At 38.3% G+C, this 15,565-nt stretch overlaps 2 protein-coding genes across 5 annotated transcripts in view; both read left to right on the top strand.

The window, feature by feature from the left end:
• Positions 1–1,502: 1,502 nt before the first annotated feature.
• spi1b (Spi-1 proto-oncogene b) lies at positions 1,503–11,144 on the top strand. Of its 4 annotated transcripts, none has more exons than XM_082530300.1 (5): positions 1,503–1,888; positions 2,401–2,494; positions 3,756–3,952; positions 6,613–6,763; positions 9,253–11,144. In XM_082530300.1, exons 1-5 carry the CDS (start codon positions 1,847–1,849, stop codon positions 9,564–9,566), a joined length of 798 nt encoding a protein of 265 aa, XP_082386426.1. In that variant the 5' UTR covers positions 1,503–1,846; the 3' UTR covers positions 9,567–11,144. The 4 variants fall into 4 exon arrangements, with proteins under 4 accessions (XP_082386426.1, XP_082386428.1, XP_082386427.1 ...); XM_082530302.1 differs by having other exon boundaries at positions 3,798–3,952; XM_082530301.1 differs by having other exon boundaries at positions 2,404–2,494.
• Positions 11,145–14,382: 3,238 nt separating this feature from the next.
• The window catches only part of mybpc3 (myosin binding protein C3), a 33,062-nt gene continuing 31,879 nt past the window's right edge, over positions 14,383–15,565 (top strand). Inside the window, exon 1 of the mRNA XM_082533506.1 lies at positions 14,383–14,466. Within this exon, the coding sequence (XP_082389632.1) occupies positions 14,442–14,466 (25 nt within the window). The 5' untranslated portion in view covers positions 14,383–14,441. The remainder of the gene's footprint in view (positions 14,467–15,565) is intronic.

A 15,565-nucleotide genomic window follows, 5' to 3' on the forward strand; every position in this document is an offset into this window, starting at 1 on the left:
ACTGGCAACCAATGCAGCTACAACACTCAGCCACAACATTAAAACCACTGATAGGTGAGGTGAATAAAATCATCCTGTTACATCTCAATATTTTTGGGCCCTTGGAATCATGAGGATGAGACTCTGACATGTACCATCCACCTAAAGGTAAAGAAAAGGCAGACCATTGCCATGACAGACCTGGGAGGCAGCGGCGATAAGCCTGCCATACTGCAAAAAACATGCTCTACAACTTCAGAGAATACTCCAGATTGATATCTAGATAGGAATCTGTGGGATGTGCTGGAACAAACCTGATTCACTGAGGACCCACACCTCAATGCTCACGACCGAGAGGATCCACCGTCATCTCACTGCACTCCAAGAGAAGAGGTCAAAGCTGTTCTGTTAGGGTGAAAGCGGGCTAAACACTAATTTAATATATATATATATATATATATATATATATATATATATATATATATATATATATATATATATATATATATATATATACATACGTACATACATACATATATATATATATATATATATGGTCGATCATCTAACATCTAAATTTGATGGCAGCCCGATGTCTTCCTAAACATTGAACATGTTGGCCAAAAGAATTAGTTTAATATATGGCATAACAATGCATTACTGAATTAAAAACAAACAGGTGTTTTCTCAGTTTCATAGACTGTCATTACTGTTTGGCAACAGAGGTACTCACTTCCCCCTCAGGAATTATTCCAACCGTATCTTCTCTGTGTGATAATCACAATCTCCATTTGCCTCGGTGAGGTTACAGCACAGACACTGTACCTTCATCTTATCTCACAGCTGTGCATTGCATGCGTGTGTGTTGTGTGTAGGGGCCACATTTTCCTCAGCAAGCCACTGTTTACATGACCAAAACAAATGTAGTAGTCATTTTGCTACAAAGCACTCCTTCAGTCTCTCGGTTTCAGGTCTGCAGTCAGGATCCAGGCACATGGTTGCCATTTACATACTAAACATAGCAAGGTTGGTAAAATAGCATGGAATTTTTACTTGAGCCCTTGAGACAAAGCAGCTGAGCATTTATAAGCACCATATAGCCATGTAATACATGCTTTATAACATGTTGTTGTCTATTTGTAAACTGCAAGGGATAGTTGACATCATTTCAAGGGTTGATTTTAAAGCTTAAAAACAAAACATGATGTAGCAATTGTGAAAAAAATAGCAATGTTTATTTTAAATCTACATGATTTAAAAATGCATTATAATGTGCAGAAATAATTTTAAAACATAAATGTTTATATATACTAGTCCATCTGCTTAAATATGACACGTTGTAAAAGCGCAGACATTGACAAAGAGCACAAACAACAACACGTTAAACGCTTGCAAACACTGTTGCCCACATTTATCACCTCACACTTGATGGGGGGAGAAACTGACAGTGAGGAAAGCCCTCGATGATGATTGGCTACCAAGGCATGGGACAGCATATAGACCCTGATAAATGTGAAGTTTCATGGTCTCCCCTGACAAATCATCAAATGGCCAGGAACCTTTTGCAGACACACTCTATTGCTCCCACCCACACTAAATTTACAGAAGTCAAAAGTTCCTTTTTCATTTTACAGTTAAACAGTGGGCCTTGTTTATTTAATTTTATCTGATGCAGTTGAAAGGCCTGTTTGAGCAGTAAGTGTTATAAGCTTGTGCTATACAATAAGAGAGGGAGACATTTTTTGGTTTTCGTTGACTGAGAGGAAATTTTGAAACATTGTGCAATGGTGCCGCAAAAGTTTTGAAAGGTTGAGAGAGCATTTTACCAGCAAAGCATCTGAGAGTCGGTCCTGGATAAGAGGTATCCATGTTCCATCCATACAGAATGGAGAGCTATCTCATTCAGCCTGTAAGTATAATTTCTTTTATTACAAATATCTAAACTCCGAGGAGACTTTCTAGACTTTGAAACTTAAACAGAGCTGACAGACTAGTCCTTTTTTACCGCAGGACTAAACAGAGAAACACTCTTAAGAATGGATGACATACATTTTTTTTAAAAATTAGATGAGTTAATGTGGTTTCTACTACAATTTGAATACAGGGCTTACAAACTCTAAGAGTGTATTATACGATGAGGTACATGAAATTGAAACTCAAAAGTTCTGAGAGTTTCAGAACTGTAGGACAAAGAAGAGAAAAGAAATCGTCATTATTGTAGCAACACTTGAAGCTAATTTAAATGTGTATACATTTACAGGCGATTTAAACGGGTGTTTAAAATGTTACAAATAATTTACAAATCCATTGGATAAAATGCAGATAAGGAATATATTTTCTGCATAGTCCACATACACCATTGACTTAACGCTTTTCATTAATGATATATACATTTTGTTGTTGTTGCTTTTGTTGTTCCAGCAGCACACAGATGAAATTTACGACCCTGAGATCTACAGACATCAAATTCCAGAATATTCATATCCTTATGTCCTAGATCCAGAAAGCCAGGCAGGTGAGTTTTACTTCAACGTTGATTTTTTCTAATCTTTTACTGTTTAAAGAAATTTAATGTAAATTAATGATGAAAAAAAGTTTGGACTGTGAAAATCCACTCGGTGATATTTAAATGTAAATAATTTTAAAATAAAAAACAATGCATGGAGATTGTATTTAAAGATACTGATGTCATTAACTAAACTGTATTTTTAAATATATAAAAAGATTGATATTAAACATATTTTAGTCATCCTTCAAAAAAAAACTTTGGCCATGGCTTAATGTGGTAACGCAGACTTTTCTGGTTTGTTGTACATAAAAAGACTGCAGTGTGTGCAGCTGGAGCACACTGGAACACAGGAAACAGATGCCATTTCTTTTTTGCCGCTATAACTACAGACATAGAACAACTTTCGCCCCATGGGGTTTTGTTAATATAAGAAAGGTGCTTTACTTTCTCTTGTAATCAACTGTTTTGAATGTTGCACTAAAACAAGTTGACACTGGGCTGGCTGTGAAGGCATCACTTGTCATTTTGATGTGCTCTAACCTGGCGTCGAAAGATGTCAAATCTTTATCTACACCCAGAAATGTTTAAATTCATATATACCGATCAAGGTAATAGATATTAATTACTGTTGTAGTGCTAGAGTTGACATGGGACATGCTTTTTTAACTATTTTTGTTTATTAGTGATAAGACTGCACTTTGCATTTAAAATATTTGCATATTTGCAGTGTTAACACTTAAAAAAAAACTTGTACTTTTCAAGCTAGCTTATCTATCTTTTGTTTTTTTTTCTAAACAACTAAATAAGTTTTAAAAATAAAACAACTAGGGAAAATTTGTAAAAAAGAAAATTGCAAATTAAAGACAGTCAGTGGCTGTGGTAATAATGCTAGTGTGGCAACAAACAGGAAAGAGCTTCATGCTGAATTCTCTTTTATTCATTTCACACTGTTGATGCAAACTCAGGCACTTTCAGAAAGCCAGTTTTCCACTTGTTGTTTGTTTAAATTCTTTAAATATCTCCAAATATGGATTTTCACAGAAATACATTGTGGCTTTTATTATGTCTCCACTGTCATTTGTGCATTTGTACAGACTTTTTTCCGAGTTTAGATTTGTCTAAAAATCAGTCTGAATGGGTTTAATTTCTTTCCATTTTTTCTAATTTCACATGTTACAAATTCTGCGGTAGCAAAAATAGTTATTACTGTACAAAAAGAAGAGAAAAGGTTGTGGCCATTATGCTGTTTTTCACCATCTCTATTTAGAACACTGGGACTACCATGCTCACCCTCATGTGCACCCTGCAGAGTTTGAAAACCTCCAAGAGAGCAACTTCACAGAGCTCCAGAATGTGCAGGCTCTCCACCCATCTGGGCTCTTACGACACGACACTCTACGATACGAAGCTGAAAACCTGCTTGATCCAAATCTAGCGGCTCATTCCCATGTGTTACAGCAACCAGTAAGTCCTCAAACCCACAAAACACAAGCAGTCATTAGTAGTCAGAGGCTAAAATGACAGTGATGCTGACTACTAAAGGGAATAATTAAGTGCAAATGAAACTGTTAAAAAGAACAAGTGCTGCCAGCAAGCTTTAAACTGTTGGTCTGCAGTGTGCATTCTTTAAACTAAGGCTTTCAGTGCATCATCATCAACTACTCGAAATGAGTTATTTGAAATCAAACATTTACCCACCAGTGAGTATGATAACACATTAAACTACTTTGATGTTATTTTTTTTTAATCTATTTAAAGCCACTGACATTTACACTATTCAACTGTGCAAGTATGAAGCATAACTATACTCTGCTCTCTGTGGTGGAGTGGAAAAAGCATTCACTAGAAACTGATATCTGTCAGCTGATTGACACATAAGCCGATTTTGCTACAGTGCACCATATATTTTTAGTTCTATTCAGACATCTTCAGAATCTACATAATTCGAGGCTGTTATTGAAATCACAGAGAAGATTTCGGGACCTTGAGGCCCTTTAAGGTCCTGTTACAAAAATCAGGAAGTGAATCTTTTGAGTTACAAGAAACACTTTTATTTTAGTGCTTTTTTCTTCTTTCTTCCCAGTGTTAAAGGAAAAATTACTTTGAATAGGCTCTGTAGACTCAGCTAAACTCAAAGTCACATCTGCATGCTTCAAACCTCCAGTTATGAACCAGTGAACTAGAACAGAGATCTCTGGTTTTGGAAAACAGCACGTCTAACCGCTTCAGCGTCGTCAGTTTCAAACCCCATACATTTTGTTGCCTACCTCAGTATGAACTTGTGTTATGCAAGCGTGTGCATGTGTGCCTGTTTTCTTGTATATTCACATGTTTCAAAGGAGAAAAAACCCCACAAAAATCCTACATTCAATCTTCAGCACATGTGAGATCATGTGCATCACAATAAAAAGGACTTGTTTTGATGAAGATCAGAGACTTTCCCCAAATCTTACCATGTATGTACCATGTATAGTGACATTTATGGCTACATGCAAAGTTCATGTTCCCTATTTTAGGTGATGTTAAGTCCAGAGATGTTATAACAATAAACATTTCACTCAGTAGTGTGAAGACGTAAAGTCCTGAAACAAGCAGATACAGCTGACGTGTAGCATAAAAGCATAAGGGATTTTTCATGTTGTAAAACATCTTTTGATTAACCTTAAACTTCACCAAAATACTCACCTCATAAAGAGCAACTTGTGCTTTTGCTGTTAGCAATCACACAAAAAAAACCCTCACAGAGCATGTGTGCCTATAGGTCACATGACGGTTTTCACTTGTTAGCGAGTGAAATTTCCCTTTTAAAAAAACATCTGCCATTTTTTACGAGAGGAAAATGTTTGTGTGCTTGGAAAAAAAAGAGACAGAGCGAGATAAGGTGTTGATACAGAAATTTAAGTGTAACAGGAAAGTACAATGTGAAAACCACTGTTCGCACATGGAAATTCACATTTAGGTATCCGTACCGACCGTTGCCTCAAAAGATGTTATGAATACATTGACAGCTATTGCCTGTCACACGCACAGGAGCATCCACACATCACAGCTCATGCAGAGAGAAACTTTGTTTTACGCTTTCACTTGCAGTGAGAACATCTTAGTGGAAACCCACACTTCACTGTACGTGTTTGATATAGAGTACAGTACAACAGTACCCAACGACCATAGCGAATAGCTGTGCAATGAATTATACTTTTGCCAAGCTTATGCATCGGCATTGTGAAGATGACAATTCTAATGTTGCAGTGAAATGCTATACCGTTAAAAGTGTAATATGTTGTGGTCTTGCAGCACTACCCACTCAGGACCTCAGTTTTCATACTTATGGTAGAGCTGTCGGATGGCTTTAGATTTCACGGGCGTTTCTGATAAAGTGGTCACAGAGTTGAGAGTGGCACCATCATCTCTGTCTGCACTTTATATTAGTAACGTAGTTTAAAACTTTCCAAAAGTCTTTAGCTGTCAAACATGCGGCTTAAAAATGATATTAGAACTAAACCCATGCACACATACATACATGAAATAGATAAATAGATGCATACATACTTAAATAAATAAAACGTGTGAAACTGTGTCTGAAAAAACCAGATAAAGGCTAAATACCATACTTGAAAAAATGTTACATTGCAAGGAAAATTTCTTTTCTCAATTAAAACGGCAGACCTCTTAGGAAATTAAGTACAGCTACAAATACAAATTAAAAGATGGATTACATCATTAAGTTCTGTAGCCCTTGGTAGTTGGATTGGACCACTCTGAACATGGCAGTATCTAAATGTCACATTTAGTTACAGCAGAGTTTAGTTGAACTGCTTTACAAACTGCTCTTTATTGCATCAGCTTGTAGAAAGTACTGTACTGTATACTTTTTTTTTTTTTACCAATAAATGCTAAGTGCAATTTTGCATTCTTTAGCCATCTTTGGTGCTAAACATTATTTAAAATCATTCGCAAGAAGAAGCTCTTTTCTATGAAATGATACATCATTATTTCATTATTATTATTATTGTTTCACTTCAACTCAGGGGAAACCTGGAGATGAAAATAATTTAATAGATAGTCTACAAGTTAAATCATTGCAAACATTTTATTTAAAACTAACTTTGATTTGTATGCTACAGGTAACGTTCTTCCCTCGGACCTTGTATCCACCGCATATATCCCAGCGCAGCTCTGATGAAGAGGACCATGGGGCACGAAGTCCGCCACTGGAGGTGTCTGATGAGGAGTGCTTGAGAGATCGAGTTTCTTATATCCCAACAGGAGAGCTGGGTAAGGAACTAGATTTGCTGTACTCAGTCTGTGGCAGTTAGCATGGATACTTTAGGAAGCACCAACTGTTCTGACCGTGTTCACATTCATAGTCTCACTCTTAAGATTCTCAGGTCGTTGTATATCTAGAAGTTCTACGTCAATACTCTTTCTTTAGGTTCTTGAGTCCTGGAAACTAAAGGAACTTTCTATAATATCTGATCGTGGCTCAAGAGTTGGGAGTTTGCCTTGTAATCGGAAGGTTGCCAGTTCGAGCCCCGGCTTGGACAGTCTCGGTCGTTGTGTCCTTGGGCAAGACACTTCACCCGTTGCCTACTGGTGGTGGTCAGAGGGCCCGGTGGCGCCAGTGTCCGGCAGCCTCGCCTCTGTCAGTGCGCCCCAGGGTGGCTGTGGCTACAATGTAGCTTGCCATCACCAGTGTGCGAATGTGTGCGTGAATGGGTGGATGACTGGATATGTGAAGCGCTTTGGGGTCATTAGGGACTAGTAAAGCGCTATATAAATACAGGCCATTTACCATTTACCATCTGTATAAACACCATGTGGACGTGGTCCAAGTTCCTCTATGAATGCGTTGACCAAGACAAGGGGCATGTTTATTTGTTGCGTTTTAGGTCATGCATGAATCAGAGGTGCTTCAAGAGTCTCTGTCTGACTTACGGATGAGTTTTGCTTTCTGTGCACTTGGATAGTGGACATTTGTCAATAAGACATGTCAGCTTTGTGTTCTGCTGACAAATTAAATTGCGCTTTTAGGATCAGCTACACGTTGCACAACAACTGCTGGTCTTGCATCTTCTCCGGAAATTGGCCACAAAAAGACAGTGAGGTTTTCTTTTCTGTTATGAATTATCATGAATTTGGTCTCCAAGAATGGAATTCAGTTCAACTCATTCATCCGTCCACCAAGCCTATCACAGCTGTCACTAGGCAAGAGGTGGGGTACTCTGAAAACAGGTCAATTCAGTTCAGTTCGGTTAAAAGTTTCTGTCTCTCTACACTGGATTTTGGAAAACATGCAGTGTGTAGAGTGGGAAAGCTTGCTACCTCGCTGGCCTTCTAATGAGGTATCTACAGAGATCTGTCAGTCTTTGGGGCATTTTTTTCTGCTGTGACCAAGTTCTGTATAAAAGTGGTAGACAGCAGCATGTTTGTTGAATAGGCATTTTTTCCAACACAGCAGGATTGACTCACACACCAGAGTCAGAGTCTCAGTGTCAGTGGACGTTCTGGATCATGTCCAAATCCTTTCACAGTTGACCATTGTTCTCTGGCTTAACCAAAAGTAGTGTGCACTTCCTCTTTTATATTATTTAGGATGTGACAGAACCTGAGTAGTGTCTGGTGCCCAGTGTCAGTAGTACCTGTAGTCAAGTGGCTTATGCTTTATGCAGTGTTTTGTTTTGTTTGGGGGAATTTTTTTCTTTTAAACCAAGCACCGAGGTGAGGATTTCAGTGGAAGTGAATGTGCGTCATACTAAACTGGTACCATGTAAAATGCCCCCCCCCCCCCCCCATCGGCTTTACAGAGTTCCTTTAGTTTTGGATTGTGTATGAGTGGAAGTGAAAGGAGAAAAAAAAACAAAAACGCCATATTTCTCTGACTATAGAGACATTTTGTCCAAGGAGTAAATAGTTTGGTCGCATGTGTAATTGTCACCTACACTCCCGATCAGGTGGCTGTAAAAATAACTCTTTTAAACTATAAATTAGATTTTTATTTAATTATTTTGTTAACAAATTAGTCACAATAATCTTAGAGTGCAAACGAATGATTTTTAAATGTCTCAAAAAACTACAGTATGATGATATTAGAAAAAGATATGTGTTGTGTTCCCATATAACATACAGCATGAACAGTGTCTTTATCTTGCTTTTGATGTGTACAGAAGTCAATTGTCCTCAGTTTTGTTGTATGGCTACAGGCAGCCATGTGTAAAGTGATATAAATTAACGAACGACCTCCTGCATCGTTAATGTGACATCTAAGCATTGGTTAACCTACTTCAGATACAGTTAACTGTGCGTCAAGCTAGGTTCATTTCATTACAACAGAATGATTGTGTAAAAAATATGATGAATCATGGACGGCTATATCTGCAGGAAAAACATTTTCCATTGCTTCTAAGAACTTAAAAGCGTTTTCGTGCAAAGTCATTGCAGTGTTGCACTGTACGCCGTGTAACGTTGACACACATAAAACAGATATTGTAAAATCAACTACTGCTCTGCTGAAACAATTTTAGTTCTAATTTTCTCAGTGACCGATCTTTGACTTTGTGTAATTTGTATAAAGTTATACATTTCTTTATTTAATCTTTTATGATTTATATTCACACACACACACACACACACACACACACACACACACACACACACACACACACATATATATATATATATATATATATAAGATTTTCTAATCTGTAAGTAAAACAAAAAAATTATAATATGTCACTTCTAATGATGCAACTCTCTTGTTTCCAAAGGTAATAAAAAGAAGATCCGCTTGTACCAGTTTCTGTTGGACCTTTTAAGGAACGGCGACATGAAGGACAGTATCTGGTGGGTGGACAGAGATAAAGGGACATTCCAGTTTTCTTCCAAACACAAGGAGGCTCTCGCACACCGCTGGGGAATCCAGAAGGGAAACCGCAAGAAAATGACCTACCAGAAGATGGCTCGTGCTCTGCGCAACTATGGCAAAACCGGAGAGGTGAAAAAGATCAAAAAGAAGCTGACGTACCAGTTTAGTGATGAGGTGCTGGGCAAGAGTCATCTAGACAGAAAAGCATACATATAGGCAGGAGGAATGCTCAAATACTAGCACTGAATAATGAAAAGTATAGATTTAATCAGTCTTCCTGATGAGTACTGCTGCACAGTGTGACCGGGTCTTTGAAGGTACTAGTAAATGCAGCATAAAGCTATGGACCACAATCTTCCTTCTAAGACATGCTGGGGGACCGTTTAATAAGTACAGAAGAATCACCATAGAAAGCTCAGTTTGGCTTGTCTGTCTGAAATATTTGGAAGACAAAATACTCCAAATGATCACAATGAAAATAAAGTCAGGGCCGAACACGGTTATGTGTAACACGCTGTTTGTAAATGTGTATAGATATTTGTGAATGAGTACTTTTGAAAAGGTGTTATTGCTGGTGTTCCTTGTTGAGGTGGCCAGAGTTGGAAGTGAAAGTCATGTGATACCATGGTTTAGAGAGACCTTTGATACACACACCTAACAGACAAAGTCAATATCAGGAACTAGAAAGAATTCCTAATTACAACTACCCTTGGGCCATTTTAGTCAAAATAGCTTTAAAGTGTGCAGTTTATTACAGATTAAAGTTTATTTCAGGCTTAAAGTAATACAGTTTAATGACTTTAGCTCAGTCTCTCAAAAACTGCAGGCAACTCTTGTCTGACGCCTAACTCTTGTGAATGAAATACAGACAAACAACATGTACAAAACAACCATAAAGTTGAACTTCACCTCTTAAACCACAAAAACCACTACCAGCCACGGGGAACAATCATCTACGATCATCAAACTCTACAACATCATTTTCAAACACATTCATAAATCTTTGCTCTTAATTTTTCTTGTAGAATTTCTTTTTTGTCATTTTGGTTTATTGTGTCTTTTTGATAGAAAGTATAATAGTTTTCCTGTGTACGCAACAGAAATGTGAAAAAAAATACATGGCTTTTACATTAAGACTTTAAATCCATGGGTAAACAGATTGAGTGCTTCTTTTCAAAGGTACTAAAGTCAGTCAGATGAACTTTCTGATAAACATTGCATCTCTGAAATGTAAAAGCAAGCTGGGATTATTGTTTTTCAGCTATTTGGAATCTGGAGCAATGAGTTCCAGCAGGTTACGTCTGCTTTTGTTTTGTAGCTTCATATTAAATGTACAAGCAGCAGCTATATGACTCTTTTCTTCGAACTCCTGGTATGAGAGGGATTTGACTTGTTCGCTGCCTGTTTAAAAGCATTAAGGAAAAGAAACAGAGCCCTCTCTTGGGTGGGGTGGATGTAGGCATGTTGACATCCCCCTATGCAGTTTTAAGTGGGGGTGCACACATAGACGTTCATATTCTGTTTGGAAATATCTGATATATTTTCAAAACTAAATTCTGCTTCATGTCATTCAACCACAGCAATGACATTCAACTTCTTTGTCATGTTGAACACGTACAAGTTCTCTTGTAATGTTTTTACTACTGTTTGTATATATTTAAACTGGATTTTTAAAAAATATATTTAAAACAGAATATTAGGTTTCATATCATGGTTTAGAAGACCGTATATGAAACGCTGTATGTTATAATTACAAATCGCATGTACAAAGTTAATAAATTGTCCGTCACCTTATCTGTATTGTGCTTCTTGCAAAGATAATTGTGATGTGATTTGGGCAAACACTGGAGATAAAACACAAAGAAGAAGAAACACAAAGTCTATATAAAGTTGAATTGTGTTAGACACACAGATTAAGTGACATCTCTCATTACAACTGAAAAGATAATCGTTCAACTATGAGGAACTATGAGGTTAATATGGGGCTGGGGAGGTGAAGTCACTTGTCACCAAGTACTTATATCTGCCTGTGTGTACTGACACACCGCAGCCACCAGTTCCCCTGTTCATAGAGGGTATAAAGAACCCACTATGTTGAAAGTTACACAACTACAATTTTTATGTTATATCACTGAGTGGGCAATGTAGTCCTCTGTTCATTTGTTCTCTATTTGCTTTTCATTTTCATAAAACATTTTTTAGCAAACTGTCTAAAGAAGACCTATGAAATGCTCACTGACTTCTCCGTTTCCACACACTTCCTTTTTTAACTGAGAAAATAGGAACGAAATTTATTTATCATGTCAGAATCAAGTATGTCAAAGGCAAATTTTGTCATAGATAGATGCTCCTGTATGTGAAATATTAACATATGTAATGTGTTACTGAGGGTAGCAGATTTAAATATGTATAATGTGTGAAATTAGATATTTAGAAACTGTGTTTTATGGCATATTGTATTGACCTTGTACTGTTGAAGCTTCATCGTGGGCCAGAGAAAAACACTTTGAGAGTTATTTTTCATTTAAAGTGCTCAGCGTCTGTGTGTTGGTCTCACAGTTGCATTCTAGTTACGATGGCCATTGGCATTATGGGAGTAGCCAAACTGCAACATTTACTACTGTAATCTGCAATATGTAAATATAAAGTTACCACAGCACCTGGTGTCTCAAGAGCCAACAGCTCCCCACAATGGCTGAGCTATAATTAATATCAATAACATGTAGGCGTTAAAATGTCCTTCAGTCAAATACAGTAATTTAGAGCTCATGCAAGAGAAGAGAACTGTGTACATGAGATGCATAAAAGCACCAGATTAGAGTATAGTACAATATAGTTAGTGTAATATAGTATAAACCTTTTGTAGACACAAATCCCTTTGGGGTGCATCAGGAAGGGCATCTGGTGTGAAAACGTTGCCAAATCAAACATGCATAGCTACACGATGTGGCAACCCTTGTGAATAAACGAGCCGCTGATGGCAGCTTTAGTATAGCATAGACAAAAAAGGTCTGTTAGGAGGTAACAAGAGAGAACGAAAGGCAGAAGTGTGGAGTAACATTTAATTTCAGGACTGTGGCTGTCAAAGAGAGAGCTGGCTGATTCACAAAATCATGGGTTTGAGGCATGCCACACAGGCTGGATGTCAGTAAGAAGAGAAAGAGGACTTCTGGAGTAAGCTGGATGAAGCGGTAGAGAGTGTCCCCGGGGGGAGAGAGTGGTGATTGGAGCAGTCTCCAAAGTTCATGAAAGTGAAGATAACAGAAAGGATTAGGAAGTGTTAGGTTGGTATGATACTGAAGAGACAAATGCAGAACGATAGATAGTAGTGGATTTCGTGAAAAGGATGGAAAAGGCTGTGGTGAAAAGTCTAAGGAGCTTGGAAAGCTTGGTGAAAATGTGCTTCAAGAAGAGGAGGAGCACGGAGTAACATATAAGAATGGAGGTGAAAAGAACAAGTACATGAAACTATTCAAAGGAGGATGTTAACAAAGAAAAAGTGAGATAATCTGAGACACAAGCACAGAGAGGGTATAGATACGGCAAAAACTGAGTTGAAAAGGAAAAGGCTAATTGTGAGTTGTATGTAAGGCTGAACACTAAAGAAGAAGAAGATCAGAGAGGAAGTGTGCTGATGCCAGTTTTCAAGATGATGTACGGAGCTGTAGTAACTGCACAGGGATAAAGTTGAAGAGCCATATCATAAAGATGTAGGAAAGAGTTAGTTTAAGAAGAGAGATGATGATCAGTGAGCAGCAGCATGGCTTAATGCTGAGAAAGAGAAGTATAGATGTAATGTTTACTTTGAGAGTGTTGATGAAGAAGTATAGAAATGGTCAGACGGGGCATCACTGAATGAATCTGCAGAAAGCATTCAGTAGGAAAGAGTAAGCGAGTGGCAAGAGAGGAACTGTAGTACTGCATGAGGAAGTCAGGGGTGGAAGAAAAGTATGTGAGTGAGTAGTGAGGTGTGTAGTAAGAGTGACAGATGGGTTCAAGGTGTGGGTGGAATTACATTACTGAACTATGATGTTTGCAGTTGAGATTTTGATCTGTAGTGGGAGTAAGATGCAGGTGGAAGAGAACCTGGGCAGGTGGAGGTATGCTGTGGAGAAAAGAGGAATAAATGTTTGTAGAAGCAGGACAGGGAGAAAGGTGTAACAGCAATGCTTCGAGGGGTAGAATTATGGTATGATGTATGTGGCATTAACAAAAAGGAGGCAGAGCTGAAGATTTTCATTGAGAGTGACGGGAACAGACAGGATTAGAAATAAGTACATCAGAGGGACAGTTCAGGGTGAGCAGTTTAGAGATGAAGAGACAAGGCTTTGATGGAGGGATAGTGAATATATTCAACACGGCATGTTGAAGATGGAGCTGAAAAGAGGAAGAACACAGTGAAGATTCATGGGTGTAGTTAAGGAGGACATGTTAAGGAGGAAGATGCTAGAGATAGAGTGAAATTGAGGCAGATGATCCACCTCGGTGGCCCCTAAAGGGATCAAGCAACTTTGTATTTGCTCGACAACCTCATGGCTCAGTTGCTGCCAAAAAACAACAAGATTGCCATGCATGTGTGTCCAAGACACAGACCAGTTAAAGACCTTATCAATTAAAAAAAAACAAACAAACTAGAGTTTGTCTCTCTATTTGTAGTTTTAACTCTTAGACATACAGGCTAACAGGAGGCAGAACAGATGTGGGCAGAGCAGACTTTTTTTGGAATCAAAGTGCTAAATATAAACTACTGCGTTACATCTCTTCCCCTCCCTCTCAAGGCCTATCATTCAGCCGAGGTGCTGGAGGAAAGGATGGTTGAAATATAGCCCTTGGTCAGACGTGACCGGTGACAGGCGGTGGGCTGGGAAGTGGGGGCTGGGTCACTGCTGGAATGGGCTGTAGGAGTGGAGTGGTGTCTGCGGACACTGGCTTAGGACTAGCAAAAATGGCACAAGAGGTGGGATGGTTCATGGAAGGAGGGGAGGCATTTTTGGAAAGAGGCCCACTATTAAAGGCAGGGGGTGTTGAGACAGACAGCAGACTGTTTGGGAGCAAAGAGTCACACAATTTGAAGAGAGGAGATTGATCAGGATGCCAGAGCCAGTCAAAAAACCAAGTAAGTGGACATATTCGACTACCTTAGCAAACAAAGATGGAGCAATTTATTTCTCATCTTATTTAATGTTCCTACTGTTCTGTCACATGCCTGCTTTGAGCAAACTAATCCATGAATCAAAAGGTTTGCCATAGATATGAGTTCTCTTAATAACTGTAAACTTTTAGATACACTCTTTATTGTGATATTACCACGTTCTACCTTAATATCTAGTCAGAAGAACAACAATATGGCAAGACATGTGTAAAAAGTACATGTGAGAAAAAGCTGAGATGGGCCACACCCCTCTTAAGCAATGAACCACAACTAAACTGCCTGCCAAATACCTGCATATCATTTTCGTTATAGACGGTGACACAGCCTTTGTTTTTTGTTCATAGTGTTTTTATATGAAAAGTTTTCTAAACAGACTTAAAACATCATTTTAAATATAAAGCTTATTTATTCCCACGCAATGACTTTAACCTGTGTAACTGAGAAATGACATTTGGAAAACATAAAGAAAATGTAGCTCTTCCTTTTCATGATTATTAAATGAAAGGTGGTTCAATATGTTCACTTTGTACAGCTTAAAGATGTGTAATGCAGTTGACCAAGTAAAGTAGCAGTATTCTTCTTCCATCCCCTCAAATTTAAATATATTCCATGGCTTATTAAGGTGCCACAAGTGCCTTTATTAAAATGCTTTATCAGCCATCATGTAGCCAGGAAGGGAAAATCAGAACCTACTACATTCGTGTGCATGCAGTTGTTGTTTCTCATCAGAAAACACTCTGAACTTGAAGCCCTTTTTGGTCTCGTCAGTAGCTCACTTACAAATCTCGCGGCGCAGGTGGAAACATCGTCTGATGTGAAATCGACACTGTCACATTTCCAGCATCACTGCATTCACAAAATGATTCACTGATCCAAAAATGCCCCGCAGGATTCCAACTTGACAAATGACTTTCCACAGTTTTCTTTGCGCTCTTGAGTGGGAAATGAATGGCCGCTTGAGGAGCGAGAAGCCTGACATGTCACATATCCGATGACAAAGAGTGCAGCCCAAATGGCCAAGCTTGTGTGCGTGTGTTAAGACCTTTAGTGTCAAGGACTTGTT

Source organism: Aulonocara stuartgranti (assembly GCF_965226115.1).
Source record: "Aulonocara stuartgranti genome assembly, chromosome: 1".
In the NCBI taxonomy this organism is placed as follows: domain Eukaryota; kingdom Metazoa; phylum Chordata; class Actinopteri; order Cichliformes; family Cichlidae; genus Aulonocara; species Aulonocara stuartgranti.